Raw genomic sequence first — 20,324 nt, 5'->3', positions numbered from 1 at the left:
GCATATGGGATATTTGGCTTTTTATTAGCCGAGGCATAGAATATAAAAACAGTAATGTTATGCTTAAACCGTATAAAACACTAGTTCGGCCACAGCTAGAGTACTGCGTACAGTTCTGGTCACCACATTACAGGAAAGATGTGATTGTACTAGATGGTACAGAGGAGATTTAGGAGGATGTTGCCAGGACTAGAGAATTTTAGCTGTGAGGACGGATTGGATAGGCTGGGTTGTTTTCTTTGGAACAGAGGAAGCTGAGGGGAGATTTGACTGAGGTGTATACAATTGAGGGTTTAGATAGTGTGGATAGGAAGGACCTATTTCCCTTAGAGAGGTCAATAACCAGGAGGTATCGAAGTAATTGGTAGAAGGATTAGAGGGGAGTTGAGAACTTTTTTCACCCAGAGGATGGTGGAAGTCTGGAACTCTGCCTGAAAGTGCAGTAGATACTTAGATATGCACTTGAAGTGCTGTAACCTATAAGACTACGGACCAAGAGCTGGGATTAGGCTGGATAGCTCTTTTGGCCGGCACAGGTGTGATGGGCTTAATGGCCTCCTGTGCTGTAAATTTCTGATTCTATCATTCTACTGCTTTGTAATCTTTATAATCTTTACGGGCTTATCAACTTGTGTTGCTATTTTTAAAGATTTATGTATCTGTATTCCCAGATCTCCTTGCTCTTCAACCCCATTTAGTTTCTCACCTAAGAAATTGGTGTATGTTTTGTAGTTGTTTTTCAATCTGTTCTGTTGCCTGGCCCCTCACTCAACACACCCTGACCTTTGTCATGAGTCTCGTGTGTGGTACCTTAGCAACGGCCTTCGGAAAGTCCATATATATCACATCCACTACCGAGCCTTTGTCTACTCTTTCTGTTGGTTCAAAGGATTCAGTGAGGTTGGTTAAGGAGTCTTGTACACAGTATATAAAAAAAATCCATCCCCTTTCACACCCTCTCCCTGCCAGTTTATTTGAGGATAGTTGAAATCTCCTATCATTATAAAATCATAGAAACTTAGCACAGAAGGAGGCCTTTCGCGTCTGTGCTGGCTATTTGAAAGGGCAATCACGTTTAGTCTGACGCACCCGCTTTTTTCCGTAACCTTTATCCCCAAGTACCTGTCCAGCTCCCTTTTTAAGAATTGTTTGTGGAATTGGCTTCCAGTTCGGATAGAGCGTTCCAGATCCCGAAAACTGAATGAAACTTTCTTTCCTCATCTCCCCTCTAGATCTTTTGCCAATGATTTTGAATCTATCATCTTCTTTTGTATGGTAGTAGCAAAGCAAATCAATATCCAAGTTGGATATCCAGGCCAAAGCTTCCAGTGTAACAGCGTAGATATCTTGTAGGATGCCTGCAAATTTCCTCTGAGGGCAGTGCTCAAAGATATGTTCAGGATCTGATTAGGAGCTCCACAGTTGCATGATGGGGATGCTTTCATTTTCCACCTATAGAGAAGGTGGCAGCATCTACCATGACCGGTTCTGAGACGGTTTGATGGTTGTTCACTGTTTGCGAGGAAAGTTTGATCCTACAGGTAGTGCTGTGGGGTCCTCTATAAGGAATCCATTCCGTATATCACAGTTCTTCCAAGCATCAAGGTTGAGGGGAGGTCGCCGAAGGGTTTTGGCGACGGTCCAAAATGACCTCCTAGATTTGAGATGGGTTGGTGGTAGGTTGTTCAAGTCAGCCTGGATCGGAATGTCTTTGCTGGTGTAGTGATTGTATTCTCTGGAGACTGCATATTCGCAGCGTAGGTGTGGTGGTGCGATGTTTGCAAGCATGGGGAGCCACGGTGTTGGTGTTGATAAAAGCGTACCAGTGATAATTCTCATAGTAGAATTCAGCTGGACATCAATGGATTTGACATGCAGATTTGATAGCCATGCCGGAGAGCAGTACTCCGCTGTAGAGTACACAAAGGGGGATAGTAAATCTATGAAACCTGTTACATAAGAACATAAGAAATAGGAGCAGGAGTAGGCCATACGGCCCCTTGAGCCTGCTCCGCCATTTAATAAGATCATGGGTGATCCGATCATGGACTCTGCTCCACTTCCCCGCCAGCTCCCCATAACCCCTTATGCCCTTATCGTTTAAGAAACTGTCTATTTCTGTCTTAAATTTATTCAATGTCCCAGCTTCCACAGCTCTCTGAATCAGCGAATTCCACAGATTAACAACCCTCAGAAGAAATTCCTCCTCATCTCTGTTTTAAATGGGCGGCCCCTTATTCTAAGATCATGCCCTCTAGTTCTAGTCTCCCCCATCAGTGGAAACATCCTCTCTGCATCCACCTTGTCAAGCCCCCTCATAACCGTACACATTTCGATTAGATCACCTCTCATTCTTCTGAATTCCAATGAGTAGAGGCCCAACCTACTTAACCTTTCCTCATAAATCAATCCCCTCATCCCCAGAATCAACCTAGTGAACCTTCTCTGAACTGCCTCCAAAGCAAGTATATCCTTTTGTAAAAATGGAAACCAAAACTGCACGCAGTATTCCAGGTGTGGCCTCACCAATACCTTGTATAGCTGTAGCAAGACTTCCCTGCTTTTATACTCCAATCCCTTTGCAATAAAGGCTAAGTTACCATTGGCCTTCCTGATCACTTGCTGTACCTGCATACTATCCTTTTGTGTTTCATGCACAAGTATCCCCAGGTCCCGCTGTATTGCGGCACTTTGCAATCTTTCTCCATTTAAATAATAACTTGCTCTTTGATTTTTTTCTGCCCAAGTGCATGACCTCACACTTTCCAACATTATACTCCATCTGCCAAATTTTTTCCCACTCACTTAGCCTGTTTATGTCCTTTTGCAGATTTTTTGTGTCCGCCTCACATTGCTTTTCCTCCCATCTTTGTATCGTCAGCAAACTTGGCTACGTTACACTCAGTCCTTTCTTCCAAGTCATTAATATAGATTGTAAATAGTGTTGGGGTCCCTGCACTGATCCCTGCGGGACCCCATTAGTTACTGGTTGGCAACCAGAGAATGAACCATTTATCCTGTGTCTCTGTTTTCTGTTAGTTAGACAATCCTTTATCCATGCTGATATATTACCCCCAACCCCGTGAACCTTTATCTTGTGCAGCTACTTAAGACCCTAGGATGCAAGCCATCAGGTCCAAGGAATTTATCTGCCTTTAGTCCCATTACCTTACTGAGTACCACCTCCTTAGTGATTGTGTTAAGTTCCTCCCCCCCCAAATCCACCGTTGGAATATTGTTAGTGTCTTCTACCGTAAAGACTGATACAAAATATTTGTTCAGAGTTTCTGCCATCTCCATGTTCCCCATTACTAGTTCCCCGGTCTCGTCCTCTAAGGAACCAATATTTACTTTAGCCACTCTTCCTTTTTATATACCTATAGAAACTCTTGCTATCTGTTTTTATATTTTGTGCTAGTTTACTTTCATAATCTTATCTTCCCTTTCTTAATAATTTTTTTAGTCGTTCTTTGCTGGCTTTTAAAAGCTTCTGTCCTCCCACGAGTTTTGGCCACTTTGTATTCCCTTGTTTTTAATTGGATACCGTCCTTTCTTTGTTTAGTTAGCCACGGATGGCTATCTTTTCTCTTACACCCTTTCCTCCTCACTGGAATATATTTTTCTTGAGAGTTGTGAAATATCTCCTTAAATGTACACCACTGTTCATCAACCATCCTACACTTTAATCTATTTTCCCAGTCCACTTTACCCAACTCTGTCCTCATACCTTCATAGTCTCCTTTATTTAAGCTTAGTACGGTGGTTAGAGATCCAACTTTCTCACCCTCCATCTGAATTTAAAATTCAATCATGCTATGATCACTCATTCCAAGGGGATCCTTTACTAGGAGATTGTTTATTAACCCTGTCTCATTACACAGGACCAGATCTAAGATAGCTTGCCCTCTGGTTGGTTCCGTTACATATTGCTCAAGGAACCCGTCCCTTACGCACTCTATGAACTCCTCCTCAAGGCTACCCTGACCAATTTGATTTGTCTAATCAATATGGAGGTTAAAATCACCCATGATTATTGCTGTTCCCTTTTTACAAGCGCCCACTATTTCCTGGTTTATGCTCCGATCAACAGAGTTGCTACTGTTAGGGTGCCTATAGTCTTCGCCCACCAGTGACTTTTTCCCCTTATTGTTCCTTATCTCCACCCAAACTGTTTAAACGCTCTTATCATTTGAGCCAATATCATTTCTTACTATTGCAGTGATTCCATCCTTTATGACCATTCACCAAGGGAACAGCCTTTATCTATCAAAACCCCTCATCATGTACCTCTGAGGTCACCTCTTCGCTTTCTCTGTTCCAAGGAGAACAGTCCCAACTTTTCCAACCCCTCCAAGATTATGATTTAAAAAAAAAAAAATTATTCATTTAATAGATTTGCCTACATATTTTCCCCTCCACTTCCTTTCCACTGTTTGGTGGTTTGTAGTATGCTGCTTATAGTGTGACTCATTCCTTCCTATCCTTTATCTCGATGGATTCTGTTAGTTATATCCTTTCTTGTTCCTGACATTGTTTTGATTAACATAGCTACCCCACCTCCTCTCTCTGCCTTGCCCATCATTTCTAAATTCACTGCAATCCTGTCCTGTCTGTAGCCTTCTTTCCATTATTCCTTTTACATCTATTTCCACGCTTCTAATTATTGTCTCCAATTCCTCTGATTTGTTGCTGGTACTCTTTACATTGCTATATAGGCAATTTAATCTCTTATTTTTCATTGCTCCTGCTTTATTTTCCATGAATTTATTGCTTGCTATAAGCTTTGCTGTTCCTGAGTGTTTATCTTTCTCTCTTGCTGTACTCTGACCTTACTCTCCTGCTTTCTCTTGTGTTCAGGTTATTATTTCTACCTGGACTCTCCACATTCCTTTACTAGTTTAAAGTTGGTCCTAGTTATCCTTTCCACTGGGACAACTGGTCCCAATATTCTATGAACTGAAACCCCTCCTTCCCACAGCACTCATAGCCGCATGTTTACTTTCCTGATCTGTTATCCCTAAACCCATTAAAACGTGGCTCGGGTAATAATCCCGAGATTGCCACCCTCGCGGTCCTCTTTTCAGTTAGCTCCTAGCTCCTGATACCCCCTCAGCAGGACCTCCACCCTGTTCTTTCCCACGTTGACTCCGACATAGATCACAATAACTGGTTCTTCCTTCTCCCATTTCAAGTTCCTTTCCAGCTGCTTTGAAATATCGCTTGCTTTGGCACCAGGTAGGCGACCCACTTGCATGTTTGCGCTGGGAGTTAGAGGCTGCCTCTGTCTCTGAAGATGTAGCAATAATGTGTTCTTGCATGGTCCTTGACGACTCTGGAGACTGCAGGAACGCTTTGTTTATTGTATGCCTTTTGGCAGCAGGTCTAAATGCAGTGTAAAGCAGTTGATCAAATTTGGGAGTGCAATCTCCTTGGGTCAATGCGACTTGTATAAATGTGACTAATAATTGTTGCTATTTACCTTGTCCACAGCTGATGAAGTCAGTCGATCCGGATCAGATCCTCATTAGTACCGATCAGGACTTGGACGGAGTAGACAAAGTGACTGCCGACGGTGTTCATAATAATAGGGTACAGAATCACTAATATTATCTTCTTTTTAAGTGTCGGTGAGATTCATTCAACTTTTTCTTTACCCTTTGAAATGTAGATCCAATCGAGTCATAAATCAGTCACATTTTTAGCAGCTGTTTTAATAGTTTGATTTATTTTCTACAAACTTTTTATTCGTTATTGGGCCCGAATTTGTTGTTAAAATAATGGCAAGGCTAATGACGCTTGCCAATATTTTGGGGTAAATGGTACAGCAGCTTCAGGCGAGGAGCAGATGCACGATTAAATGTGAATATCCACAAGTTGCTGACCGAGTTGCAAGGCTCTGCCGTTAGCTTTGCAGAAACAGTAGCTCGGCCTTGGCTTCCTGGTATTTTTTAGGAACTGGCTGCATTTGCCCATTAAACTCGCCACAGTTGGGTCATTACAAACCTAAGTACCTTTTTAACAACGTGGTCAGTGTTGATGACTGCCAATCAACCTCTCTGACACCGGAAATTCCTTCAGGTGTAGAATTTTTGGGGGGAGATTTTTAAAATGTCTTTTCCTTTCTGACTCGGTGCAAGTCTAATTAATGGCAGATGCTGTTGAATGCCCTACTACACCACATATTGATAAATGCCTCATGAGAGTGTTTTCCTTGAGCATTTTACCTGTTGTGTATTTGTTTTGATTATTTTAGGGTGGGCATGGTGACCTACAACCACTTTTTTTCAGAATATTGTCCTTTTCCCCTCAAGGCATCCCAAAGTGCTTCAGATCTGATGAATTACTTTTGCATTCACTGTTATGTAAGCAGATGCAACAGCCAATTTTACACCACAACTCCCACAAACAACGAGATGAATAACAGTTTGGTGGTTTAGGGAAGAATGTTGAATAGTGCATCTTGAGCTCCCTGTTCTTTAAGTAGTACTCTGGGAGTATTTTTTATGTCCACCTCGAACAGGCAGATGAGGCTTCAATGTACCGTCCCATCCAAACGGGTCCCTCCGGCAATGTCTCAGTATTGCACTGAAGTTTGCCCAAATTGTGTTCCAGTCTGGAAGTGGGGTGTGCACCCATGATCTTCTGACTTAAGAGAAAATAACATATTGTATTTAAAGAGAAAAAATATTTTTGTTTTGTGTGTATCCTAACTGTTTCGATGAGTGGAACTTGTATAGGGAGAAATCCTACATTCTGCTACACTGTGCCATGAGTACTGAGTCAGAAGGCTGTGGGTTCAAGCTCACTCCAAGACCTCAGTGCAAACTACGCTGACCCACCTGTGCGGGGGGAGGGGCTGCCATCCTTCCAATCAGACATGAAACCAAGTCCCTGTCTGCTTGTTTGGTGGTTCACATGGACATTAGAGACCCCATAGCTCCATTTAAAGAGTAGGGAGTTTTGCCATGTCCAACATGTTCTCCTGCAGCCAACACTGCCAAAAAACAATGAACTGATCATCCACTTTTGCTTTGTGGAATCTAGCTATTTGTAGAATGGTTGCCTGTGCAAGTCTTTACATTTCAAAATAATTGACTGTGAAGTGCTTAGAGACATTTGAGCAATATGAGCTGCTATATTTTTTTTCTGGTAAAAGCTTAATGCTTTGTTTAAACATCTTATTAACCTGCTTAAATCTACATTAGTATTGTTAAATTACATTTATTTGTGAATAACCAGTTCAGTGATTAAGTTACTTTAATATAACATCAGAATTCCTTTTTTTCCAAATGTGAAAGTCTTTGCTTGATGAATAGATATTTTTTTACTAATGATCAATTTGCTGTGTATCAGATGTGGGGCCCATTTGATATCCATTCTGCCTTGTGTGTGCCAGTTCATGAAGTGTAAAGGATTGGAAGAACAAACAACTGTGTGGGTCCCTCTTCGCAATAGGTGTTCCTGTGGGAATCCTAGCTTGCTTGTTTTGGAGGATGATTGGGAATGGACTGATGTGAGGGAGATCAGGTTAGGCAGGCTGTCACTATATTTCCAACTGAAATTATTGCCAATGGCAGACCCCTCTGGATTCAACGAAGAAGCAATGCTTGTAAAGGCTTAGATTCACCAGGGAGACGACTGCCTCATGCCTTCAGCCAAACTCCAGGGCAGGGATGGCATTGCCATGGTCTGAACGGGTTTACCTTTGCTTCTTTCTAGGTTGCTTCAGGGAACATCTATATCATTTAGTCTACAGGTGCATTGTGGAGGTGACTAATGTGTTTGCCAAAAATACGCAATGTTATAATTTTCCTCTGGATAACCAGTACCAGCATGAGAGCCCTCTCAATTTTCTTAAAGTCCCGGGGTTCATTGGTTGCACACAAGTGCTCCTGAACTCCGTAGTGGATCATTCATTAACCAAAATGGATTAATACAAGTCCAAAGTCATCATGGTCAAACTGTGGAGCTGTGGTAGCAACAGAAATGGAGTACTGTGCCCAGTTCTGTTCACCAAGACATGAGCGAGCTCTTCACGTACTGAGGGAAGCACAGTGAAGAGCTACAAGGCTGATCCCTAGTGTTGGGAATCTGAGCTACAAGAAAAGATTGGAAAATCGTGGGCTTTTCAGCCATAAGGAGGAATGAGTGGTCATAGAATTTAAGGAACAGAAGGCCAGTTGGCCCATAGTGCCTGTGCCGACTCTTGCAAAGACCTTTCCAGTTGGTCCCACTCCCCTGCTCTTTCCCAATAGCCCTGTATGTTTTTCCTTTTCACATTTATAACCAATTCCCTTTTGCGTATTCCAGATCATAACTCGCTGCATTTTTTTTTAAACAAGTGTTCCCCTCTCCTCACTGGTTTTGTTGCAAATGATCTTAAACTTGTATCCTCTGGTTATTGACCTACCTGCCAGTGGAAAGAGTTCCACCTTATTTGCTCTATCAAAACCATTCATCATTTTAAACACCTCTATTAAATCTCCCCTTAACCTTCTCGCTATAAGGCGAACAATCCCAGCTTCTCCAGTCTCTCCACTCAGTGTCGTGGTCACATTTATCACACAATCAGCACCACCACTAAAACAGATTATCTGGTCATATATCTCATTTGGAAGTTGTGGAACTTTGCAGAGCGCAGATTGGCTGTCACGTTTTCCTACAGCGGTGACTAATTAATCTCTGTAGCACACTACTTCTCGTCCATGGTATGCGAAATAAGCTGAAGATAGAAAGACAGCGAGATTCCACAGTGTTCGAGCCAGCAAACCGCACACTGCTTGGCTTGGCTTGTGTTGGACCAACACAATAATTGGCCTCATTGTGTCTACGGTTGTAGCTTTCCTTTCATTTTTAACATTGTTACAACATCTAGATTGGTGGAAAGATTACTGGAAGCGAGTGTGGTAGAAATTAGATGTACAGCTGATCCAGACAGAATTCCCATGCAGCAATTTCTCTCCTAGAAGAGAATCCAGCCCAGCTTTAGGGCTAGATTTTCTGGTTTTCAAAAACGGTAGTTTTACACCAAAATTACCGTTTTTGCTGCATTACCGTTTTTAGGCCTAACTTTCGGCCTTTATGTCTGGGCCATCGGTAAAGTTGGTGTTGCACGAGGATTCGCGGCGCAAACTGCGAGTTTCAGCAACTTTAGTCCAGGGCCGGTAGCGCTGCGAGCGAGGCCTTGGGGGTGGGGGGAGAAACAAAAAAACATTCAAAAAACCCTTGTCTACTAAATCGTTGAGAAATAATTAAAAAATAAAAACTTTAACTTATCTTTTTGCAGGTTTTCATACTTACTGCTGCTGGCAGGGCTGCGCTGGCAGGGCTGCGCTGACAGGTTTGACTCTGTCGGTATTCAGGGCGTGGCGTACGGGTCCCGAGAGAGCCGAAAGTGCGATGGTAACGCAATCCGCAGCGTTATACATAGTTTCATGTCTGCGTTCTTCTCCCCAGCGGTACATGAAAGCGCCGTCGCAAACAGGTCACCGAGGAGCCCGCTGACTGGGTTTTCACCGCGGAGGGTCAAATCGCGGCGAAAACCTGGTCGCAAAGTCACCGCAAATCTAGGCCTTTAATCTCAAGACTTAAAATACATTGTTGGGAGTGCTGTTGTGGCGGGGGTGCTGTTTTTGGCTGTTTTGGCGGGGGTTGTTAAAGAGGGATTGTTGATCTGTCTCGTTTTTATTTTTCTTTCGCTTGGACTGTTTTCCAAAGGGACGGCAATGTTTTTGTAACTTTTATTTACTTTTTTTTAAATAGCTGTTTCTTAGCTATACGAGTAAGTGCTATTCACGTTACCTTGCTGGGAGTGACGACTATGAAGACTTGAACTTGGAGAACTTGGCTTTGCTGAGTGAGTATGACTTTGTGATTCTGAAACTGAATTTCTCCCACAGCCCCCATCCTCCTTGTTCTACACAGCACACTGACTGGAACAATGGATTAGAAGTGTTCTAGTTTGCATGTGTGATTGTTGTCTGGAAGTGTCTGGTCTTTGCTCTGCACCTCCTCCTGATAACAGTTAAAACCAAGTGGAGACCTATTGGAAACCAACCTTCGATCTATTGTGTTTAAAATGATGTGGTACCACTGCTAAGTATATTCTTGTAGGAAGTGGAAAGATGATTTCCGAGAGATTATCTCAATACCTGTCTGCCTAGAAATGCCGACATGTTATCTCACTGTAAACATTCACGTCTTTGCCATGTTTACAGGTAACCAATAGCAAAATAAAACTTGTACGACTTTGAAAGAGAAGAGCTCCTACCCATCAGCACGGAGGTATAAATGTAATTTTTCTACACCAACATCCTTTGTGCAAATTTCACCCTGCTTTCTGAGAAACTGTTTACTGAATAAACTCTTAAAGGTTGATGGGACTTGCCTTTCCCTAGTACCCAATCTAAATCTGCACCAAGGTGTGTCCGTGTATACCAGGATTACTCGTACAACTCCTGAGTTTTTTTTCCACCAATTATCTTCTCCCTTTTTTTTCCCCACCTAAAGGTGTTCATTCTTTGTTGATGTATAGTTCCATGCTCCTGGCCTCCAGTGCCTTGACCAAATGGTTGGCATTCATGTGTGAACCTTGGCAGTGAGGTTTATATTGACTGTGGAACCAGCTCCGATGCTGTACTCAGTCAATGTTTGTGCATTTCCGGCAGCAATCTGGACCCTGGCTGGGTTTTATTTCGGCCCATGGTTACCACAGACCAGGTATCTAGCTGGGGAGATTGCTGATCGATATGACTCAACTATTTACTAAATTGACTCATTGGAAAGGTCTTAGGAATGTAACCCTTTTATTTGAGTCCAGAAAAAGTACATTAGGTTTGGTCTAGCTGGTATTGATGACCATGTACTTACTGAAAATGATAGAAAATTGAAGAGAATCAAAAGCAGAAACTTTCTTGCAGTAGTGCCTTTGAAACCGGACTTTAACCAACAACGATTGAGGCCTCCGGCAGAATTTAACAGGATTTACTGAAAAATGTCGATGTTCATTGTAGAGCAGCATTTTGAGGTGGATGACGCTCAGTTTGAAGCTGTATCTGCAGAAAATAGGAGTCTGAAGGAAGAGCTGGGAAAGCTGGAGAATGAGAAACGCAATGAACCGGTTAGTCATGTTTAGTATTTTTTGTTTTCTCATCTGTTGTATGTTTCCATGGTTAAATACAAAATTCACACTTGAAGTCTATGCCTGTTTCTTGCTCTCCTAATCCCTCAGGTGCATCACAGGATGACCATATCAATGTACAGCAAATCTGTGCACTTGTCTCAATATAGAGGAGTGCGCAAATGGAGTTGCTGGTTTGGCATTTTACTTTAATAACCAACGCACATTCAGAATTTTATGGAACTGAATCTTCCACTTGTTTAAAGCTGAATACAGAGAAAGGTTATAGGAGGTACATGATGTGTACTGGGTGTGGCAGCACAGGAAAATGCAATGATGTGTGGTTTGGTACTGTTAGATAATTAGTCCTGGGGTCGGGAGAAACACTGGGTGGGGTCTGGGATTTCTGGATAGGGTTGGTGGGGGCTGAGGGAGCAGAGGGGTTTTGGGTTTGGGTGCATTGGGAGAGGGGTTCCTTGAGTGTGGGAGAAGGGGTTGTGGGATCAAAGTGATGTGCTGAGGTGTGGTATTGTGATGCAGAGTTGAGGTGGTACCTGGTTGTTGGATTGGGGCGAGTAGGGTTTTCAACAACTTATATTTATATAGTGCCTTTAACGTAGTGAAATGTCACAAGGCGCTTCACAGGTGTATTATGAGATAAAAATTTGACACCAAGCCGCATAAGTAGAAATTAGCGCAGGTGACCAAAAGTTTGGTCAAAGAGAGATGTTTTACGGAACGTCTTGCAGGAAGAAAGAGAGAGAGACGGAGAGGTTTAGGCAGGGAGTTCCAGAGCTTGCGGCCTAGGCAACAGAAAGCACGACCATCAATGGTTGGGTGATTATAATCAGGGATGCTCAAGAGGCCAGAATGACAGGAGTGCAGACATCTCCGAGGGTGGGAGGGAGGGACTGGAGGAAATGACGGAGATAGGGAGGGGCAGGGGGGCGGCGGCGCTGGAGGAAATGACGAAGATGAGGGTGGGTGGGGGAGGGAATTTGGGGAGGGGAGGAAATTGGGGGGAGGGGGGGCTGGAGGAAATGACGGAGATAGGAAGGGACGAGGCCATGGAGGGATTTGAAGATAAGGATAAGAATTTTGAGATCGAGGCGTTGCTTAATGTAGCCAATGTAGGTCAGCGAGCACATGGGTGAGCGGGGCTTGGTGTGTGTTAGGACACGGGTAGCCGCGTTTTGGGACACTTCATGTTTACGTAGGGTAGAATGTGGGAGGCCAGCCAGGAGTGCGTTGGAATAGTCAAGTCTAGAGGTAACAAAGGCAATGATTAGGACTTCAGCAGTGGATAAGCTGAGGCAAGGGCGGAGCCGGGCGATGTTATGGAGGTGGAAGTAGGCGGTCTTAGTTATGCTGTGGATAGGTGGTTGAAAGCTCATTTCGGGTCAAATATGACTCCAAGGTTGCGAACAATCTGGTTCAGCCTCAGACAGGAGTTGGGGAGAGGGATGGAGTCAGTGGCTAGGGAACAGAGTTTGTGGCGGGGACCGAAAACAATGGCTTTGGTCTTCCCAGTATTCAACTGGAGAACATTTCTGCTCATCTAGAACTGGATTCAGGGTTGCATTGTTCTAGTGGTAGAATGGGAGTCCCAGGGGACGTGGGGGGGGTAGGAAGGTGCTGGAAAATGTTCTTGTTGAGGAATGAAAATGAAAGTAAGGCGGGTGGGAGGAGACCATTTGCTTAGGAGCTGGCAAGGCAAAATCTTTATCTCATGTAGCTTTTCATGTTTCATAGCCTTTATCCCAATGATTTCTCAAGACTGTAGAAGTTCATCAAAGTCGTGCATGTTTCCCAAACTGGTGCTTGTTCAACAAGAGCTAAATACCGATCTTTTTTAAAATCCATCTAATGATTGTAAATATTGCTCAGCTGTTCGATATGTGGGTAAAAGATGAGTCTTCGACTCAAATGAAGAAAGCCGGAGCTGGTGGATAATGGGGGCATTTCTCTTCCATTGACTTGATGTTTGATCTCAGGACCGGGTTCTGGCGTTGGAGAAAATCAAAGCGAGCATGCAAACAGATAAACAAAAATACAAGAAATACCTTGAAGAAATGGAGCACCACAAAGCTGCTCTGGAGCTGAAAGCAAAAGGGATCAAAGATGAAACCGAATCTGCAGGTTAGCTTATTTATCTTCATGATTTAGTTTTGGAGAGAGAAGCTATTGAACAATTGTGATTGTAATACAGGTTGTAACCTCTCTAGTCCTGGACTCTTTAGTCCAGAAACATCCCTGGTCCGGCATCAATCCCGGCGTGGGTGGTGTCCCGCGCTGTCCGTTGAGATAAGCGGGCCGGGCAAGGAAAGGGAAGAGGCGCCAAAGATGGGCCTGGTTCCAGGCTATATCTCTTCCCCAAGACACTATCTCTCTCTCTCTCTCTCTCTCTCTCTCTCTCTCTCTCTCTCTCTCTCTCTCTCTCTCTCTCTCTCTCTCTCCCCAGCCGCTGTGGCCCGGGGCCCGGTTGGGGGCTTGGCGGTTCCACACTCTCTCTCCCTGCCTCGCTGCTTCTCTCGACGACTAAATGCTGCGCGGCGCATGCGCAGAACACATCCAGGTCGTTGTCACCAGTTGACCTCCTGTGGTTTGGAAAATTCTCTGGTCTGGCACCAGTCAGGTCCCAAGGGTGCCAGACTGGAGAGATGGAACCTGTATAAGATAATCATGGAACATTAACCTTGTATCTCTGCTGCAGAATAATTGATAGCAAATTTCTGAAGCTTTCAAACACACTTTTTAAAAAAAAAACTGAATAACAACCGTACTCTGAGTTGAAGGGCCCCGGCATCAATCGCAAAACAAAACTTGTATCCAGCTATAGTCAGACAGCATGCTTCATTCTGTATTGGTCATACTTCAGCTTTCACAATTTCTGTCACATTTAAAAAAAAAAAATATTTCTCAAAACAAAGCAGTTAAATTGACCTCTGTCTGCTATTGCTGATCAAGTTGTACAGTATAGAAAGAGGCCAGTTTGTTCAACCGGTCTAGGCTGGTGTTTATTCTCTACACAAGCCTTCTGCTTGAATTACTTCTTCCCACCCTGCCCATCTCCCTCTATTCACTTCTCCCTCGTGTACACATCAAACTTTCCCAGAAATATGTCAATGCTATCTACTTCAACCACTCCATGTGGCACATGTTCCGCACTCCTAGATTCTGTGTAAAGAAATTCCAACTAAATTCTTTGATATTAAGTGGCTGAGCAAGACACAGAAAATATCTTTGCTAATCGACTGCTTTTATATATAGAATAAAAATTGTGGCCTGAAATTCCAGTTGGGCCTACAGCCTGTGGTCACAGTGAGGTAGAAGCAGATTCCACTGGGATTCCACCTGTTATTTTTTAAGCTCCAGCCACTTCCCGATGAGGACCTGGGAGGTTTTCTGAAAGACCCTAAAACTTTTACCAAGCAAAATGAATGTTATCTTCCCATCCTGTCCCTCTGGAGCTGAAAAACCTTTAAACACTTTTAATTTTCATGTTCCTGGAGGCCGCATGGCAACAACAACTACTTGTATTTATGTAGCACCTTTAACGTAATAAAATGTCTCGCGGCGCTTCACAGGAGTGTTTTTTTAAAAACTGACACCGAGCCCCATAAGGATAATAGGGCAGATGACTAATAGCTTGGTCGAAGTGGTAGGTTTTAAGGAGGAAAGTGAAGTGGAGAGGCAGAGAAATTTAGGACCGAGGCAGCTGAAGGCACGATCACCAATGGTGAAGCATTTAAAATCGGATGTTTAAATGGCCAGAATAAATGGAGCAGAGGTCTAGGAGGATTATAGGGCTGGAGGAGATTAGAGATGAGTAGGGGTGAGGCCCTGGAGAGATTTGAAAACCAGGATGAGAATTTTAAAATTGAGGCGTTGCTTAATTGGAAGCCAATGTAGGTTAGCAAACCCAGGGAGATGGGTGAGCAGGACTTGGTGCGAGTTAGCACGTGGGCGGCAGAGGTTTGGATGACCTCAATTTTATGGAGGGTAGAACTAGGGAGGCCAGCCAGGAGCACATTGGAATAGTCAAGTCTAGTGGTGACAAAGGCATGGATGAAGGTTTCAGCAGCAGATAAGTTGAGGTAAGAGCAGAGACAGGCGATATTACAATGGTGGAAATATTGATAGAATGGATGTGAGGTAGGAAGTTCAATTCGTGCTCAAGTATGACGCCAACAGAATTGGTCAGCCTAGGATAGTTGTCGGGGCGAGAGATCGAATCAGTGGAAAGGGAACTGAATTTGTGATGTGAACTGAAGACAATGACTTCAGTTTTCCCGATATTTAATTGGAGGAAATTTCTACTCAGTCAGTCGCAGGACAGTGCAACAGGGACAAATCACAGAATGATTTGACTGGCTTCTATTGAACTGTATCCCTTCAGGAGGGGAGGGGACCAAATGAGCAGAAAGTGATCTGAAACAAACCAATTACTGAAAATGGGTGTATTGCCATGGGTTAGTTTCCTTTTAATGCTCGTTAAAGTGGCTCTTATTACGTCCACAAAAACATAGTAAAATTGCTGTCGGCATTGGATTCTTATTTGATAAAAGTGTAATAGCTGTTAGAATAAGGCCTGTTTATTTCCAATGAATTGTTAATCCTTCCTTCAGAAATGCTAATTAATATAAGCTGGATTGTCATGTATGTTTTGTGTTTCTGAAGAACTGGAGTTAGATGCAGTTAATGAAGAGAACAACAGATTTCAGCAGATCTATGATGTACAGGAGGTTTCAGCTGTTGATGTTCAGAAAATGAATCATGAGAAAAATGAACTGCACCAGGCATCAATTTCTCTGAGCAAAAACCTAGAAGATACAGAAAAAAGGATGTGGAATGAAGAGATGAAAGTGACCAAGGCCAAGGAAATGGTGAGGGTTTCGGTGGAGTGCTCTGCACTGAGACTGTAAATTGTCAGATGTCTAATTAACCAATGAATGACTGAATTATTCTCTAAATGTATTTTAACAAAGTAAAAATTACAGCTGGTAAATCCAGAACACAGTATTCTGTAGTTTGAAAATAATGCTAAATTTGTAGCAACAGGAGGCGGCCATTTAGCCCCTCGAGTCTGTTCCGTCATTCAATGAGATCATGGCTGATCTGTGACCTAATTCCATATACCTGCATTTGGCCCATATCCGTTAATACCTTTGGTTAACAAAAATCGATCAATCTCCGATTGAAAACTAATAATTGACCTAGCATCTATTGCCGTTTGTGGAAGAGAGTTCTAAACTTCTACCACCCTTTGTGTAGAATTGTTTCCTAACTTCACTCCTGAAAGGCATGGTGCTGGCTTTTAGACTATATCCTGTGGACCAGCAGAAATAGTTTTTTATCGTGTCCCCTTAATATCTTAAACTTTGATCAGGTTGCCTTGGGAAATTTCCAGGGAATACAACCCTAGCTTGTGTAATCTCTGCTCGTAATTTAACAAAGTGTGCAAATATTGTCCTTCTGTGTATGCGAGTGGTCGGACCCATCCCCTTTTGTACATGCGCAGTACTCCACAGTTGCTGTTGCAGTGTAGTCACGCTTTCGTCAGCTCTGTGGAACAAGGCCGGGGAGAGAAGAGAGGATTGATCGAAGATGGAGGGTGGTGGGGGGAAAGAGAGTGGGAAGAGGGAGATCAGAGGGGTGTGTGAGAAGGGGTGGGGGGGAAAGAGAGGAGCAGATCAGAGGGAGAGGGGGAGAGTGTTCAGGAACTCGGGTGGGATAAAGAGTACAGAGGGCACAGTGTGGATGGTGGAAGAACATGATCCAGGTCTAAGGGGGGGGGGGGGGCGTTTGAGAGCGAGAAAGTAATTCAGATGGTAAGACTTGACGAAATCTGGAAATCACGATACTCACTATTCACGTCATACCCAATAAACTTGTTAACTATCCGTGACCCGCAGGGAAAAGGTCAGGAACTTGACGGGGGGGGGGGGGTGGGAGGGAGGAGGGAGAAGGTCATAAATCCATGGGGAGGGAACTTGGGCAGCGGGAGAAAATCAGGAATCCGTGGTGTGGGAGGGGTGCGGGGACAGGGCAGTGGGGGAAGTAGGTCAGGAACTTGTACTGGGGGGTAAGTTCAGGCACTTGGACGTGGGGGCGGTCAGGAACGTGGGGTGGGGGCGGGAACTTCTTTGGAGGGACTTGTCATCAAGGTGGCCCAATCAGAGCTTTAAATTTACAAATAAAGGCGGCTGTTATTTAACCCTTGGTTATCATTGTGGTAAATCTACACTGCACTCTCTCCAAGGCCAATATATCCTTCCTAGGGTGTGGCACCCAGAAATGAACAGAGTACTCCGGGTGTGGTCTAACCAGGGCTTTGTTTGGCTATAACATAACTTCTCATCCTCTAGATATAAACACCAGCATTCCATTAGCCTTTTTGATTATTTTCTGTAGCTGTCCATGACATTTTAACGATCTATGTACCTGGAACCCTAAGTCTGCGTTTCTGTTTCTAGCTTTTCACCATTTTAGAGAGTGCTCTGATCTATCCTTTTTGGGTCCAAAGTGGATGACCTCATATTTGACCTAATTATTCATCCAGTTATCAAACAAATCCAATCTCCCTCTGGCTCGTGCTCGGCCTACAGAATGGACATCAATGTCCAGAAAATGCATCCGGCACCAAACCACAGCTGAGTTGTGTCGACTTAAGTAGATGACATATTATACTGTGGGGTGGTAGATCAACCAGCCAATTTTTAGACACAGCTTTCCCTTTGAGACTCGAGTCCTCTGGACTCTCTGACCTATAAAGGATGTCCAATAACTCCTCGTTGCTTTACCCCATCTCCCACGTGGTGACTGTGCTGAGGTTTTAATACTTCACAAGCGTGCTTACGTCTGGAATACTCTTTGAAATCTCATGGATAGAGAACTGGTTGGCAGACAGGAAGCAGAGAGTCTGGATAAACTGGTCCTTTTCAGAATGGCAGGCAGTGACCAATGGGATGCCGCAGGGTTCAGTGCTGGGACCCCAGCTATTTACAATATACATTAATGATTTGGATGAGGGAATTGAGTGTAATATCTCCAAGTTTGCAGATGACACTAAGCTGGGAGGCAGTGTGAGCTGTGAGGAGGACGCTAAAAGGCTGCAGGGTGACTTGGACAGGTTAGGTGAGTGGGCAGACGTGTGGCAGATGCAGTATAATGTGGATAAATGTGAGGTTATCCACTTTGGTGGCAAAAACATGAAGGCAGAATATTATCTGAATGGCGGCAGATTAGGAAAAGGGGAGGTGCAACAAGACCTGGGTGTCATGGTACATCAGTCATTGAAAGTTGGCATGCAGGTACAGCAGGCAGTGAAGAAGGCAAATGGTATGTTGGCCTTCAAAGCTAGGGGATTTGAGTATAGGAGCAGGGAAGTCTTACTGCAGTTGTACAGGGCCTCACCTGGAATATTGTGTACAGTTTTGGTCTCCTAATCTGAGGAAGGACGTTCTTATTATTGAGGGAGTGCAGCGAAGGTTCACTAGACTGATTCCCGGGATAGCAGGACTGACATATGAGGAGAGACTGGATCGACTGGGCCTGTATTCACTGGAGTTTAGAAGGATGAGAGTGGATCTCATAGAAACATATAAAATTCTGATGGGACTGGACAGGTTAGATGCAGGAAGAATGTTCCTCATGTTGGGGAAGTCCAGAACCAGGGGACATAGTCTAAGGATAAGGGGTAAGCCATTTCGGACTGAGATGAGGAGAAACTTCTTCACTCAGATTTGTTAACCTGTGGAATTCCCTACCGCAGAGAGTTGTTGATGCCAGTTCATTGGATATATTCAAAAATGAGTTAGATATGGCCCTTATGGCTAAAGGGATCAAGGGGTATGGAGAGAAAGCAAGAAAGGGGTACTGAGGTGAATGATTAGCCATGATCTTATTGAATGGTGATGCAGGCTCGAAGGGCTGAATGTCCTACTCCTGCACCAATTTTCTGTGTTTCACTGATTCTGGATTTGCCTTTCAATGGTTAAATTCTGTTTTGAAGTGGGAGAGATAGAGGAGGTTCTTGCTAGATTTAAACTAAAAGCAGAGTCTTTGGAGACTAGACTTTGGTCTGAAGTCCGTTCCAAGGTGATTAATGCTGGTGCTGCTGCCCAGGGTGACTTCCATTTCCTTGCTTCATCAGTCATGGGATGAGAAAGTTCTGCAAGTGGCTGGTTAATCTTGTCATCCACTTCATCACAAGTAGTGTGAAAATGTTTTTTTGTGTACTAGTCTACGGTCTCTGCTCTCTTGTTCAATCACCTGTCCTCATTGCCTTTACTTTAGCTGGAAGTCAGACTGCTGGAGTACCATACGATGGCTCGGAAACTCAAGCTAATTCCCAAAATGGCTGAAAATGCTCAAGGACAAGACTTTGAGATAAGTCTCTTGGATTTTGCCTCTGGGAAAAGGAATTTATTACAAAATACCGAAAAAATAAAAGTAAAGCATCTTTAATTTTTTTTTTATATGACATTGTTTATTTTTGAAAATTTCACACTATTGAGCTGTTTAGACCATTGGCATGTAATGCAGCATATTTCAATGAAAAGTGAATGATAAATACTTACTACAGCTGATCACTAATGAAATAGGTCACTTCTGTTCCCTTGAAGTAATACACAGGTCTGTGTCACTGTGACTACAACAGGTGTTACGGTTTGAAGTTTCTTTTACCCTTACTAGAGAGAGTTTATTTTGCTTTCGTGTTCCAGATTCCTCTTGTAGGTAAACCTTATAGCCCAGATTTTGTGTTGAGAATCATGGTGAGGCTATCAGCACTCACCGTTATTATGGAGTAAATCAGTCAGCAACTTCCGGAGTCTGCACATGTGCAATTAAACGGGGAAATCAGGAAGTTGCTCCTCCGCAGGCCGCACTAAAACAGTACTTCACCCATAGACTTGGCATTGAAATGCTAGTTGCTAAACATGCCACAGAAGGTTATGGATGGCTGGTGCATTCAGGTGTAAGTGAATTTTAAGTGATATGTCATTATTGCCAAACAACCTCTCTGGCACTGAAAATTTTATTTTACAAGTGTGGAGTTTCATTCCTTCAGAATCTAATTGGTGTTGGAGATTTTTTTTTAAATTTAAGTTTTGATTTCTTTGTCTTTCCTCTCTCTCAATCCCATTTTTCTTTCCCCCTCTTCTGTTTTCTGTGCATGATTTTACAATATTCTAATTTATAT

At 43.4% G+C, this 20,324-nt stretch overlaps 1 protein-coding gene across 5 annotated transcripts in view; it reads left to right on the top strand.

Moving 5' to 3' along the window:
- ndc80 (NDC80 kinetochore complex component) overlaps positions 1–20,324 on the top strand; it is a 196,780-nt gene that overhangs the window by 148,371 nt on the left and 28,085 nt on the right. For all 5 annotated transcript variants that reach the window (XM_070860038.1, XM_070860040.1, XM_070860037.1 and 2 more), the window contains 6 exons: positions 5,491–5,589; positions 9,763–9,856; positions 11,013–11,119; positions 13,114–13,258; positions 15,800–16,005; positions 19,418–19,573. In XM_070860038.1, the coding sequence (XP_070716139.1) occupies positions 5,491–5,589; positions 9,763–9,856; positions 11,013–11,119; positions 13,114–13,258; positions 15,800–16,005; positions 19,418–19,573 (807 nt within the window). The remainder of the gene's footprint in view (positions 1–5,490; positions 5,590–9,762; positions 9,857–11,012; positions 11,120–13,113; positions 13,259–15,799; positions 16,006–19,417; positions 19,574–20,324) is intronic.

This window comes from Pristiophorus japonicus, chromosome 18, assembly GCF_044704955.1.
Source record: "Pristiophorus japonicus isolate sPriJap1 chromosome 18, sPriJap1.hap1, whole genome shotgun sequence".
Classification (NCBI taxonomy): Eukaryota; Metazoa; Chordata; class Chondrichthyes; family Pristiophoridae; genus Pristiophorus; species Pristiophorus japonicus.
The sequence above is the reverse complement of the archived record's forward strand: the minus strand, read 5'-3'. Positions and strand labels throughout refer to the sequence as shown.